Source organism: Spermophilus citellus (genome assembly GCF_964194105.1).
Source record: "Spermophilus citellus genome assembly, chromosome: 4".
Taxonomy (NCBI): Eukaryota; Metazoa; Chordata; class Mammalia; order Rodentia; family Sciuridae; genus Spermophilus; species Spermophilus citellus.
The window spans coordinates 148861880-148877411 of record NC_138185.1 but is presented as its reverse complement, the minus strand read 5'-3'; the positions used below and the strand labels follow the sequence as shown (position 1 = coordinate 148877411).

At 36.6% G+C, this 15532-nt stretch overlaps 1 protein-coding gene across 6 annotated transcripts in view; it reads left to right on the top strand.

Moving 5' to 3' along the window:
* FERMT2 (FERM domain containing kindlin 2) overlaps positions 1–7990 on the top strand; it is a 95120-nt gene extending 87130 nt beyond the window's left edge. For 4 of the 6 annotated variants that reach the window (XM_081291648.1, XM_081291643.1, XM_081291645.1 and 1 more), the window contains 7 exons: positions 911–1017; positions 1172–1393; positions 3757–3780; positions 4296–4316; positions 4733–4857; positions 5171–5312; positions 6732–7990. In XM_081291648.1, the coding sequence (XP_081147774.1) occupies positions 911–1017; positions 1172–1393; positions 3757–3780; positions 4296–4316; positions 4733–4857; positions 5171–5312; positions 6732–6905 (815 nt within the window). In that variant the 3' untranslated portion in view covers positions 6906–7990. The remainder of the gene's footprint in view (positions 1–910; positions 1018–1171; positions 1394–3756; positions 3781–4295; positions 4317–4732; positions 4858–5170; positions 5313–6731) is intronic. The other 2 variants (XM_081291646.1, XM_081291647.1) reach the window with 1 other exon arrangement.
* The last annotated feature ends 7542 nt before the right edge of the window (positions 7991–15532 follow it).

The following is a 15532-nucleotide window of genomic DNA, read 5'->3' as shown; positions in this document are numbered from 1 at the left end:
TCCCTTACAACAAAGGCTAGAAAAATAGTTTTGAAACTCATTCCCAATGAGATGTAGACGCCAGTCAGCCTTGAATTCCAAGCTGAGAGTTAGAGTTGGTGATACTGAATGTAGCAAGGAGGGAGGCATTTTTCTAGAGTTAATAGCTATAAGCAGCCTCCTAGGAAGTTTCCAGCTGCTTGATTCTTAACAAAGGTTGCATCTCCCTTGGAAGACCAGTTTTTCCCAGGGGTCCAGCCCATCTCTTTTGGATACATTTTGCACGTACATATTTTATCATATATAAAGTAATGTGCTTCTCTAAATAAAAGTATCAGTATTTTTGAGGAATATTTTGTAAAAGGCTCCTTTTACAAAAATGATTCCTAAGTAATTTGACTTGATGCATAAGACACGGAGGTGCTCTATTTCTTTTATTTAACACTTTAAATATTTGTGTGGAGGCCAAGAAATGATATTTTTAACATTTCTTCTTTCTGAATATACTGGTGTTTAATTCCTTGTACTCTGTGAAAAGAGCAATTGCTCCAGTATGGCGAGCAAGGAATCTTAGGGCATCATGGGTGGCATAAACTAAGCACAGACAATTTGAGTAGACCGTAGAGAGCCTTCACATTACATCATTCTCTTGCAAAAAGCCCCCCACTCATGCTTGAAGGTGTTGATTACTTAGATTCTTAAATAACCCGTAAATTCATGTATTTCTGGAGACTAGTCTATAAAGTGTCATTCTTAATACCAAAGTTATTTTCATATCAACTTCCCACATATATAGGTATATGCAGATCAATTCCTAAAGGGTGACAAAAATCCAGTATGTTAAAAACCCACAAAATGAAGCTATCATATTGGTTTGAGATTTCTTAAAAGTAAATTTAAGCACTTTTATAATTAAATTTTTTAATTACAGGATGTGAAGTTACCCCAGATGTAAACATTTCCGGCCAAAAATTTAACATTAAACTTCTGATTCCAGTCGCAGAGGGCATGAATGAAATCTGGCTTCGTTGTGACAATGTGAGTTTCCCAGTTGAAAGTAAACCTTATATTCTGTAAATTCTAAGTGAGTTGAGCAATCAATCATCCTTACATTTTATCCTTAGAAGACCACCATGTGATATCTACATCACCATGTGATTTCATACTTCAATGTATTTTTTTTTTCCAATAGGAAAAACAGTATGCACACTGGATGGCAGCCTGCAGATTAGCCTCCAAAGGCAAGACCATGGCGGACAGTTCTTACAACTTAGAAGTTCAGAATATTCTTTCCTTTCTGAAGATGCAGCATTTAAACCCAGATCCTCAATTAATACCAGAGCAGATCACAACTGATATAAATCCTGAATGTTTGGTGTCCCCACGGTATCTAAAAAAATATAAGAACAAACAGGTATCTCATTATATTTAATCTGTTGCTTTCTGATGTTTTATTATTTTGTACATATCATTTAAATTTTGTTTCTTCTATCAAATAAGAGTCATTAGTCTTGGGGTTGTGGCTCAACGGTAGAGCACTCGCCTAGCACGTGCAAAGTCATAGGTTCAATCAAAATCAACACCACAAAAAAATATTGTGTCCAACTATAGCTAAAAAGTATAAAAAATTTCATATCAGCTAGTTAGAATATAAAATATACAAATAGGCACATGCCTGTAATCCCAGCAGTTTGAGAGGCTGAGGCAGGAGGATTGCAAGTTCAGAATCAGCCTCAGCAACTTAGGCCCTAAGTAATTTAGTGACACCCTATCTCAAAATTTAAAAATGGGCTGGGGGTGTGGATTATTGGTTAAGCATCCCTGGGTTCAATTCCTGGTACCAAAAGAAAATAATAATAGTAATGATATAAAGTAGGAAAAAATGTAGACTTTAGTCATTTTAATTTATCATTAAAAACACATTTTAACAGGACAGACAACAAGGTAGAATAGTTGATTGCATATTTATTCTAAACAGCCTGAGGAAATTACTTTATTAACAGGATGTTCTTTTAGGGAATTAAAAACCATCTATGCTTTATGTTCCTTAATCCATTTAGTTTTATTAATTTATATAATTATTACAAAGCAGACGGCATTTCACAGTACAATCTTTAAAATGTATTCTTGCTGTTGAAATAGATTTTTTCAGCCTTGAAATTAACTTTATAAGGGTAGAAATAGTCTACACACCAACATTGACTTAATTTTAACAGTTAGAACCTGAGATTTTGCACAAGGTTACAAAGTTTTCTAAATTGTAATTAAAATTTACTGCTTTTTATCTGTTAATTTCTTTCCTGGAAATTAATACCATAAAAGGTTTGCTATTTGGGAAAATGGTTCGTCACTGCAACACGACAAGCCCTTCACAGGGGAATTTCACTTGGGATAGCCCCTGCTATTCTCCGCACCAGACACCAGGCCATAAAAGGAAAAAGCTTCAGTTTGGGTGGGGGAGCAGAGAAAATCTTTAGAATAAATATTGCACTTTTATTTAGTTTTACTTTTATCTTTGTTGAAGAATATTTTTTTTTTTTAAAGAGAGAGGAGAGAGAGAGAGAGAGAATTTTTTTTTATATTTATTTTTTAGTTCTCGGCGGACACAACATCTTTGTTGGTATGTGGTGCTGAGGATCGAACCCGGGCCGCACGCATGCCAGGCGAGCGCGCTACCGCTTGAGCCACATCCCCAGCCCCATGTTGAGGAATATTTTAACACATAATGAAAAGTCCCTATTAAATACTCAGACACTTAATTTCTTAACTTTAAATTTAATGTTTATTATATGGGTCTGGCATTTAGCTATAAATGTTCAGGAGTTTTAATCACAAAGTATTTGTGTTTAAGTTTTAGGGGTTGTTTAAGCTACATGGAAATTGTTTATCTCATAGTCATAGGCTGTGGGAGTAGTGAGGAATGGAGGAAATGCTACCCTGGGGAACTCCATGGAATGTAGATTATTAAGTTAAAAAGGGAAAATGAAGGAAGTAGTAATTTCATGTTTTATTCTTAGTTATTTCATTTAAGAATTATTGGTAAGGAAACTTGTTTCTAAAATTAGTGAATTCATTTGCCTTCAGAGGCTCTGAATGATTTCAAATCTTAGCAATGTTATCATTTCAGTGTCAGATAACAGGAAATAATAGTTTTCACCCCTGAGCTCTGAACTAGTCATATGTTCTCTTGAGGACAAGAAATGTTTTGCTCTCTTTTAACTGACAGGAGGGCAGTGTATCTGTGGTTAAGGATCTTTCCTGATCTCTGGTTTTCCGTGCTGCCATCAAATCAAATGCAATCTTAAATCCTTTCTCTAACTAGACTTACAGGTGTTTCCAGAAGGCTCCATGCTTGACTACCCTGTCACATAGGAAATCTGATAGAAGTCTAACTGCTACTGTTTCTCAGGCACTGTGCTGCTCATCAGGCATAATGCTTAATCGTTAAACTGAATCTAGTGGTGTTCTGGAGTCCGCAGCTGCAGTCATTAATGCTACCATGGCATAAACATGATTTGCCTATTGGGCTGGTCAATTTAACTTTTGTCATATTAAAACTGAGCTACTTTCAGTGTCCCCAAATTATACATATATAAAGTTAACTCAACTTGCTCTGGGTATTTTTTAAATGATGAGACTCAAATTGGATTTTTTTTTTAATTTTAAAGGAAAGAATTGTCCTGTGTGTTTTTCTCTGTTAGTCCAAATTGAACTGGGCTAATATTATGGCCACAATTCCTAGTGTAGTATATGGCATCTCTTTATTTTTACTTCCAGGAAAAAGGATGCAAAAAACAAATGGTAATTAAGGAGTTTGCTTTTCTTGTGTAAATAGACAGTATGGGCACTGCACTATTTCATGTCTTCAACTTCTGAAAAGCAGTGCATGTATCATATTTGACTAATTATGAGAGGACTAAAAGCTTTTTGAGTATTAATTTTTATTTTACTACTAAAATAATTAGCTTTACCCTAACCAGTAAGAGCTGGTATTTGAGGCAAGAAAAGAGGTATTTGTACTTTTTATTTTCTTCCTACAAATTTCTACCCTTAATTTTCATAACATTTAACATTCTGAAATGGGGAGTGTTTCTCAGTATTCTGAATGGAAAGTAATTGCTGCTTCCTTGTGTTTATTTTCATTCTTGCATTTACTTTGCTTGGTTTCCACCTAAAGTAATTTTTCGCATGGTTTTTGGCTGGAATTTTGGTTTGCAGGTTACCGCAACTTTTTCTTTGCTTCATTGCCATTTTTTCTGATTGCCTCTTTTTTTTCTTTCCGCTTCCTTTTTCTTTCTTCGCATTGCCATCTACAGCCAGGCTATGTAAGAGATTTGGTAAGTTCTTCATATTTACAAAAAAAAAAAAAAAAAAAGAGGAAGAAATAAATTTATTAACTCTGTGTGTATATATATATATATATATATATATATATATTTATACACACACACACACACACACATATGAGTATACTGTTTAATAATAGAATGTGTGTCTCAAGTTTGGCAATTATGTACTAATAGTATTTTTTTCCCTTATGATACATGAGAACTAAAATTAAGAATATCTTTTAGTTTAGAAATATTTAATATATTACTTTATTAAAATTCCCAAATGTAACTTCAGATATTTTCTATTTTCAACTCTTACAATATATGATTTTGTGGTGGGATACAAAATTCAGTCTTTCAATCATAATTCTGCCATGAAAGAAAAATGTCCAATGGTAAAGATGATATTTAATCATATTTAGATAACAGCAAGAATTTTGGAGGCCCATCAGAACGTAGCCCAGATGAGTCTGATTGAAGCTAAGATGAGATTCATTCAAGCTTGGCAGTCATTACCTGAATTTGGCATCACACACTTCATTGCAAGGTCAGTGGTCCTACTAAGTACCTCTATAAACCTTAATCTGCATTTTCACTTCCTCTGCTTCCTGTAATTAGAAGCTAAACATCTAACAGTCACATTAACCTGTTCTACAGTAAAATTTAAGGACTGTTCGGATGTATTTGCTGTATTTTTAATTTTTTCATTATAAACTCAGAATGATTATATTTCTATTTTTATTCATACAAGAATAGCACTTTTATTTAGGGTTAGAGAGAACTGGTCTGGAAGAAAAACAGACCTATATGTTCTCCCACATATGCACGTTTTTAAATGTTTGGTTTTTTCAATGCTGCAGGTTCCAAGGGGGCAAGAAAGAAGAACTTATTGGAATTGCATACAACAGATTAATTAGGATGGATGCCGGCACAGGAGATGCGATTAAAACATGGCGCTTCAGCAACATGAAACAGTGGAATGTTAACTGGGAGATCAAAATGGTAAACTAGTGGGGCTGCAGTTGTAACTCAGTGGTAGAGCGCTTTCCTAGTACATGTGAGGCACTGAGTTTGATCCTCAGCACCACATAAAAATAAATAAATAAAATAAAGGTATTGTATCCATCTGCAACTAAAAAAAAAATTTAAAAAAAAGGTAAACTAGCAACAGTGCTACCTAAATATATAGTCTTTTTTTTTTTATTGGTTGTTCACAACATTACAAAGCTCTTGACATATCATATTTCATACATTAGATTGAAGTGGGTTAAATATATAGTCTTTATGATAAAATCTAGTAATTTAAAGAGGCCTCATAAGTACTGAATATTTTTATCATTATTTCTTAAAGTACAGACCATGGTTAGTTACTCATTTCTCACTTAAATTTGCCTGTTTCATAACTAAAATTCTAAAGATATAACAATTTGCTTAGAATATTGCTTGATCTTTTTTAGGGTTTTCTACAGTGAATAAGTCCCTTCCACTTAGAATAGCATCACTATATATTGAATGCCTCCTTTGTGCCAGGCATAATAGATGTTTAATATCTATATCCTATCTCTAAACCTCATCACAGCCTTCTAAGGTAGATGGGATGTCTGTACTTTACAAATGAGGCCACTCAAATTTAGAGGCCAAAGGGCCACCATTGTTCATGACCACAAACAGTAAAAAACAGATTCAGTATTCAAACTAATACAGTTTGGGGGTCTAAAGCCTGGCACATGTACCACTATATATCATGTTGCCGCTAACCTTATTATTTAAAATAAACAGGCCAGGCACAATGGCTTGGAAGGCTGAGGCAGAGGATTGGGAATTCAAAGGCACCCTCAGCAATGGCGAGGTGCTAAACCCTGTGTCTAAATAACATATAAAATAGGTCTGGGGTTGTTGTTCAGTGGTTGGATTGGCCCTGAATTCAATCCCTGGTACCAAAAAAATAAAATAAACAGAATCATTTACTAAAAAGTCATTTGGTTTAGACTCATATTGGATATGTTGTATCAGTTCCTGTCACTTAATAAAACTCATTTCTGAAATATTTAAACAAGATACCTAAAGGTTAATATTAAAGCAAATATTAAATAAAACACAGGAAGTAGATTTTCTCCCAGGACTTCAAGAGAGACAGAATTGAATCACCAGAGACCACTTGGGAACTTAATGACCTAAAACCCTTGTGTTCAGTCTTCCTCTTCAGAACTTGAAAACTAAAAGGATGGGGGTGGGGGAGGGTAGCAAACTTTCCTTATTCTTTCAGCTTAAAGGCATTATTACTTTAGTGTTTTAGAAGAGTAATTATTTGAGGATTGACATGTTTTATGATTAGGGCAGGCCTTAAACAGCACAGTAGCTTCACAGGACCCAGCCACATGGAGTTTTCCTGGAACTGATAGTTCTCTGTCTTTGTTTTAGGTCACCGTAGAGTTTGCAGATGAAGTCCGATTGTCCTTCATTTGTACTGAAGTAGATTGCAAAGTGGTTCATGAATTTATTGGTGGCTACATATTTCTCTCAACACGTGCAAAAGACCAGAATGAGAGTTTAGATGAAGAGATGTTCTACAAACTTACTAGTGGTTGGGTGTGAATAGAAATACTATATAATGAAACTCCATGGCCATAACAATATTTAACTTTAAAAGCTGTTGTTTGTTATATGCTGCTTGATAAAGTAAGCTTGAAATTTATCATTTTATCATGAAAAACTTTTTTGCCTTACCAGACTGGTTAATATGTGCACTAACAAGCACGACTAGTAATCTGCTAAAATGATACAATAAATGGACTATTGAATATGGCACACATTCCTTACGAATTGAAACTGAAATAGTGGGCAAATCAGAAATAAACCATCAGTGATTTAAGCAAGCCAAATTGTAAGAAATAAGCCATCTACTCTAAAGTTATGCAGGGCTTAACCTATATGAAGTCTATTTATCATGTTTAATGCATGTATTTTAATGTATTTTAATTTGATTTAATGTTTTAAAATAACCTTCCAGTAGCCATTTAATCCCCCTCTCCAAATATAAAATCAGGCATACAAAAAATGCCTGATATTTAATAATGTCATTATTTGACCTTGAAGGAAAATGCTGTTAGTCTGTTACGCTTTGTTTTTGTCCTTGAATAAGCATGTATGTATATTGTCTTGTGTTTTTATTTTCACACCATATTGTATTACTCTTATAGTATGCACCAGCATATTCACTGTCTGCCTAAAATATGCAACTTTTGCATTACAATATGAAGTAAAGGTCTATGAAGTATAAATTTTGTGTAACTAATGTACAAACACAAATTTTATAAAATTGTACAGTTTTTTTAAAAAAACTTCACAACTAGAAATGGCTTAAATGTAGCATCCTTGCATTAGTTAAATGCTTTTAAAAGATAATTAATATGCAGTTTTAATATCTGCTAAATTAAGAATGACTTCATTTATGGTCATGATTTGCCACAATGTCCTTAACTCTTATGCCTGGACTAGGCAACGTTCTAGTCTGTTGCGCTGTTACAATCTGCATTGGTGCTAGTCAGAAAATTCCTAGGTCACATAGCCCAGAAGGGTGCCAGGGAGGGGTGGATTACCAGTATTGTCCAATAATCCATGGTTTAAAGACTGTATAAATGCATCTTATTTTAAATAAAAGCAAAACCTTTTATTTAATATTTCTTTTTGTAGTACTTTTCTTTTAATGTTTATATAACATTAACTTTGTAGAGGTGAACCTTTGCCTTTGGAAAAGCTTTGCCTACATCTTATGTTGTGAGAAAACTGACTAGTGTTCCAAAGTGTCACCAGATATAGATGCTTTATCCTAAGGAAAAGTCTTGCACTTACATTGAAAATCCCCCATTTTTCCTAATACTGAAAAATTAATGTAGAATATCTAAATTGTTAGAAATGTAGTTACAAACAGACGTTTACTCAAGCAGAATTTGCTTTGAACAGCAAAATAATTCTTGGTCTTTAAAAAAAAATAGTTGTGAATAATTTACTCCCTGAAATTTCAATCCTGGACTTTCTCCATTACCCCTTGTTTCTAATCAGGCTAATACCTGTTGATTTTTCCTTTATGCAGCCTTGCATCCTTCTCTTGTCATTGCTGTCAGTATCATCCAAGTCAGTTCTTTGTGCTGCGCCTGCTGGCTGCGCTTCCTGGACATTCAAGTCTTCACCTGTCCAAATGTCTGTCTAGCATTTTTAAAACTTTAGAGCTCAAGATTCTTCCTTACTTTCAAGTTTGCTTAGGGCCAAAAATTCTCTTTTCCAACTGCCAGCCATAATTAATGAGTAGCCATTAATTTCTCCTGAGGATTTGTCCTGAGGAATCCTGTGGGCAGTGGCCTCTCTACAGAAATAACAAGAAACGGAGAGGGTTGGGGTGGGGGGACACTGCTGAGGCCTCCAGAGACCTGGCTTGAGGTTTCTGCTCTTTGTGAGTCAAGTTCATGTGGACATGAAGGTACTGGGGACAGGATGCCAACCAAGCTCCCTTCCAACCCTGTTTCTCTTAAATCAGCAGGTTAGAGACCTGAAAGCCCCTGATGTAGTTAATCAGTAATCTCAACTCAGTACAACCTTGAACTTCAAAAGTCAGGGAACTGGAGATGTGAACTTTTACTATAAAAGAGAACAAGTCCTCAGTACTGTAGCTACCTTGAATATAATAACTTCTCAGTAAAATGTGAGAGTATTTTTTTATTCAGCTTCTTCTTATCCTCTGGAATACATCTTTATCCTATGTGTTTCATTACAATTTCTGCCCCCTCTCATTAAGCCTGACAAGGGTTGCAGCTGTTTTTACTGACCACTTAAAACATGGTAATGCCTTCACCACTTTGATAATTTAGAAAAAGTAAGAGAAAGGACCTTTCTGAAACACATCCTGAGACAAGATCATCACTGAAACTGAATGCCTCCCCCTGAGCAGCTACCATTTATGCTGCTTTATTCTGTAATTGTAACCACTGATGGAAAAAGGTCATCACCTTCAAAACACTTGTGACTACTATAGGTATCCCTTCTCTGTGACGCCATATACTTGCAGAAGAAAATCAAGGACGAGTTGACCTGTTGTATAAGTATAGTCTAGTAGGGTACAAGGACAAATTGATCTCATTTTTATTCTGTTGATACGTCTCAGTCCTCTCTACCTAGTCATATACAGGAAGAAGCTGTTTACTGGAGAGCTCTGTGCTCTTCAACAAATTAACTGTGTCTTTATCTGTTTGAACTGCCTTGGCTTGATAGCTCTAGACTGGGGGGAGGAGGTAGAGACAAGTGACAGGATATGGGAAATTACAATCTGGGTGAGGGGAATGCAGTTCTCAGTGGATTGCAGGGCTACCCAGAACAGGAAACAGTGCAGCCCAAAAGCCTTATCTGGTGACCTTATTTCCCACTGTGCCGATTCCACTCTTGTTTTCTCTGCTTTATTTAATAAACAAGACAAAGTTTCCCAGGCTGAATGTGTACATTTAAATTCCCTGTACCCTTAGTAAATGGTTTCCAGCACACACATTCCCAGTTGCGTTTCCCCTTTGATGGCTGTGCATGGTCCTGCAGACAGCTAAAAATTACAAGCACTTAAAATAATTTGAGACCATTATTTCATGAGATCTAATTATAGTCTCGTGTGGCTTCACCAGCCAGGCATTATCCATTTACTGTTCAGGGAAGTGGTCCAGGTTCAATGTTAATTAAATTTTTGATTAAAAACAGCACAACCAAACAGATTTAAAATCATGTCTGTATTAATATAGCTTGTAGATACTGCACAGTAAAGAAAACACAAGCATAAAATTCTCATCTCTAAATTTTGTGAACTTTATGACCAAGTGAAATTCAAAGGATGCGTTAACTCTCAGGTTTACTAATCAAAATATATAAACAACCTTGTTTCTATCTTTCTCACCTCACTACAAATTCAGTTAGCTCTTAGAACATTCAGAAAATAGGAAAGCACAGGGCCAGGAATCGTGCTAGAGAGATAAACATTAACCAGAGTCTAAGAGACTCCAGAGACAATGCAAACTAGACAAGCCAGTGTTATAGGCCGGCACACAACAGAAGGGTTTCCCAATGAATGGTGCTGTGTGTTATATGTATGAAATAAAAGGATCCGGACCATTGCCTATTCATATAGGTATGTAGCAGTTCAATTCCAAATGGATTAAAGACTTCACTGTGAACAGCAAAATTACAAAACTTTTAAAGCATGACAGAGCTTACAGAGTTACTTACATAACATTGGGCAAAGATTTTGTGTGTTAAGATACAACAAGCACAAACCAATTACATTACAGTGAAAAATATAATGGTATGTATTTTAAAGTTTGAAAGGCAAATCAAAATTGGGAGAAGCTAACTGACAGAGGATTAATACCCAGACTTTAAACACATATACACAGAGATCGAATAAGAATGGATAAAACACTAGGTATTTTCACAAAGAGAAGACTTGAAATGGTCTGTAAATTTACAAAATACTGTTCAACTTTACTAATATTCTGGAAATTAGGAAATATTTTTTTCTGTGCTGCCAGGGATTGAACCCAGGGCCTCGTGGCTGTTAAACACAAACTCTACCACTGAGCTACATTCCCAGCCCTACAAATTTTAAATATAATTAAAATATAGTTTCACACCTACCATATTAGTAAATATTTAGTCTAGTGGAGTCATTGGAATACTTATTGTTGGTGGGAGTATAGCTGGAACATTTTGACATCATTGAGTAAAATCACAGATGAAGTTTACAATTTCACAATTAGACATGTACATACCCTGGAGAAGTTCCTACCTGTGTGCAGCAGGACATAAGAACAAGAGTATGCAGAGCACACTACTTACAAGACAAAGAACCCGGAAACAAATGTCTGTAACAGTAGAATGATGAATTATATTCGGGTCCAAAAATGGAATCAAAGTAAACCAGGTGCAGTGGCACATGTCTGTAAATCCAGCTACTTGGGAGGCTGAGACAGAAGGATCTGAAGTTTGAGGTTGGCCTCCGCAGTTTAGCAAGAGCCTGTCCTAAAATAAAATTATAAGAACTGGTGATGTAGCTCAATGATGGAGTAGTTGCTTAGCATGCAGAAAGCCCAGTGCTGCTGAAAAAGAAAAAAGGAATTGGGGCTGGGGTTATGGCTCAGTGGTAGAGCACTCCCCTCGCACGTGCGAGATCCTGGGTTCAATCCTCAGCACCACATACAAAAATAAACAAATGAAATAAAGGTGTTGTTCCAAAAGAAAAAGAAAAAAGGAATCAAATAGCAATGAATTAATTCCACTACACAAAACAATATGGCTAAATCTCAACATAATGAATGTTAAACCCAAAACAGGAGACAAATAGTATGATTAAAGTTTTATAATATGCTGGATTTCTAAACATTAAAAAAATTAAATTAGTAAATACTTTTCATTTAGAGTAAAACTATTAAAACATGAACTATTGGAGGCTGGGATTGGGGCTCAGTGGTAGAGCACTTCCCTAGCACATGTGAGGCACTGGGTTTGATTCTCAGCACCATATATAAATAAATAAAATAAAGGTCCATTGATAACTAAAACAATATTTAAAATAAAATAAAATAAAGGTGTTGTGTCCAACTAAAACTAAAAAATATTTTTAAAATGTTAAAAAAAAAAAAGATGAACTGTTGGTGATTCTGAACTCCACTGTGAAACAGGGACAGTAAAAATCACTGTAGCTAATAGAAGCAAGGCTTGTGCTTGACAGCAGCCCTTTTGCTCATTAAATGTGCTTTCCTGGGCCTGGATGAGATTAGCACATGAGTCTGGTCCCTGCTGCCCAGTAAATCATGAACTGGTTGGCTGGCTTGCTGGCCTGGTTTAAGAGTTGAGCTAATGAGCCCAGGGTCAGGGGTTCGGTCTCCTTGTGGTCCAGTTGACTTTGTTTCATGTTGATAGGCTGAACCATTATCCTCTCAATATCAGAAGAGGGACTGGACAAGAATAGATCCATTAGCTCTATTAGAAAACAAACTTTAAGGTCAAAGTTCTGCTCAGCATACAAATCACAGCCCTGTTATTTATAAACAATTGTGAAAACATCAACAAAAATCTTATGAAAGTGCCCAAGCTGTCGCTGAAAAGCCAAAGAATTTACTTAATGCCTTTTTCTGCAGCCTGGATTGATTATCATAGGGGTCCCTGTACTTGAGATCCAGCCTTCTATAAATCCTAACTTTATGAAATGGGGATTCTGAAAATGATGTCGATTCTTAAGAAAATACCTTACAATTTTCATGATTTGAAAGTGCTTTACAAACTTGAAGCCAACAGGATAGGAAAGGTAGAACCAAAACCAAGCTACTTGCAATGTTCTGTCCAGACTTTGCTACTGTAGCCACAGGCCAACACTGTGAACCTGACCTCTTCCACATGCCCCAAATTCTTCCTATGAAGATCTTTAAAGAGGGAACTGGACAGATGTTTTCTTTAATCTTCACTGGTTAAAACAAATCTGTGGAATGTAAAAATTCTAGAGCTTTTTGTTTGGTTGGTTTTTGTTTAGGCAAAACAACATGAATTCGACAGTTGTTCCCCCTAGTCCCAAGAACTGCCTGAGGCCAAATTATGTTTGTTGTTTTGTTTTGTTTTCTTTATACCAGGGATTGAACCCAGCAGCACTTAACCACTGAGCCACATCCATCCCTAGCCCTTTTCATTTTTTTATTTTGAGACAGGATCTCTCTAAATTGCTTAATGCCTGCCTCACTAAATTGCTGAGACTGGCTTTGAACTTGCAATCCTCCTCAGCCTCCCAAGCCACTGGTATTACAGGCATATACCACTATACCCAGCTAAATGAATTGAAAACAAAATTACTTATAAACCTATAAGATTTGATTATAGGGGCTGGGATTGTGGCTCAGCGGTAGAGCGCTCGCCTAGCCCGGGCGGGACCCAGGTTCGATCCTCAGCACCACATAAAAATAAAGGCATTGTGTTGGGTCCATCTACACCTAAAATAAATAAATAAAATTTTTTTTAAAAAAAGATTTGATTATAAACCCTTCTCTTTTTTTATACTCTGAGAAACTGAACTAAAAAAAATGTATTCCATCAAAGCCTGGGACATAGTCTTTTGCAATCTATTAGGCAACTGTTTTTTAAGAGGTAAGGGGTTTATAATAACTAATTGTTTGGTACCTAGTAAATTGGGTACTATGCTTAAAAGGTCACAAGTCATAGAGGCCAGGCAGTTCATCCTGTTCCAAGAGATTGACATTTGGATACATTCCTCAGCCTGCCTAGACACTGACTGGTCAGGCATGTAAAGCTGTGTGGTGAACTCTTTTTTTCAGAAAGGTAAGAAACTCTTCTTGTAAAGGAAAAGCCCCAAGTAGGTAACTAAAGCTAAAGGTAGAGAAGTAGAAAGCAAGGGACCTATGATCTTTTTTTTAATATTTATTTTTTTGTTGTAGTTGAACACAATATCTTTATTTCACCTATTTATTTTTATGTGGTGCTGAGGATCAAACCCAGGGTCTCACTCAAGCGAGGTGAGCGTTCTACTGCTGAGACGCAGCCCCAGCCCACCTATGATCTTTTTAATGAATCTAATTCTGTTGAGTACTCAGAAGGAAGAGAATATCATATAAGTGACGTAAGGCCCAGAGATGAAAAGACTTCTTGGAAGACAGTACCCAAGAAGGTTGATGCATGTCACATGATGGCTTATGACTAACATCGAGTTGGCGATGGAGGTGATAAGTGGTCACAAGGCAGAGAGAATGCTAGGGCTAGAGACACAGGAAAGCTGCCTGATCAAGGCGGCACCAGCAGGACTTGGGAGGAAGCAGAGAGAAGCCCAGGGCATGCAGGCAGGAGGGTAGGGAGGAAGGTCCCGGCCAAATGACAAAAATGCAAACCCAGACACAGGAAAGGGCAGAGCCTCAAATATTTGAGATGATCTCTCTGAGATTTTAAAAAGAAAAGAAACTGGTTAAAATACTCAGGAAAAATCATGTGGAGTAGTATAGTACATGCTCAGAGTTATTCAAATGAAGCTAAATTTAGTCAACTATTTCCCAAGTGCAGGTGGGAAAAACTGAACGTGAGGGAGACAAACCACTCAAAATCATCCCGAAGAAACAGAAAATAATATGTACGTGAGAAGCATCAGCTTTCACATAAATTAGTTTAAAGACTTCCGTTTCTAAAAAGCAGTGGAGGAACAAAGATGAGAAACCAACAGAAATGATTTTACCCAAGTACAAGCTAAAGGAGCCCACTGGAGCTTCCCAAAACAAGAACTCATGGAGAAGACCCATGGGAAGGCCAGCTTCCATTTTAAAAGATGCTCCCCACATGTTTAATGAGGAGAATGATGGCCTAGAAACAGTCATGAGCACGTGAGCCCATCCTCAGGGGAAGACAAAGGGGAAGGGAAGAAATCACAGACCTCCAGCAAGAGCGCGGCAGCGTGGGAACCTCTCTGCGACATGCCAGAGACCTCAGGCCCCGAGCAGATGTGCCTGACTCTGCTCTTCCCAAACAAGACATGTTGTGGTGCTCTGAGAAACTTCTGTGAAGAGACCTGGAAAGATGATTGCCATAAATAAGTCTTCAAAGCCAGGTCTTTCTGGAAAATTCTATGCTGGTTCTCTTAAAAAAAAAAAAAAAAAAAAAAGACACCAATAACCAGCACTATTAAAGCAATTAAAAAGTGACCAGAGACACCTGTACTCATGACATCATGGAGAGTCCCTCCCTGAGCCCCTCCAGAATGTCCCTACAAGGTACACACAATTCACTAGGGACTGTCAGCCTGAGAGCTAGGAGGGCATGCTCATCCTTACAAGGCCAGTGTCTGACATAAAGAAGGGCTCAGAACAAACTCCTTGAATGAAGGAAAGAAAGAATCCAGCAGCAGAAGAAAGGATTCACCTTTGGCAGTGTGTGGCAGGGTGTAAAGGAGTTTTTGAAATATACAATGGGAACTATATTCTAGACCTGAGATTGGATATGGCTGTGTGCTTGGGTTTGTTTTTGTTGTTGTTGTTGTTTTAATTAGCCAGCTGTGGATTTTTTTTCCTTTATTTTTTCTTTTTTCCTGCTATTTTTAGATCCAAAAATCTTAGCCTCCTCCCCTACTACTAGCTGTTTTGAAGTTAGGAAACACAGCCAATTTAAATATTAGACCAATCAAAACAACCCAGAGTCAGGTGCTCTCA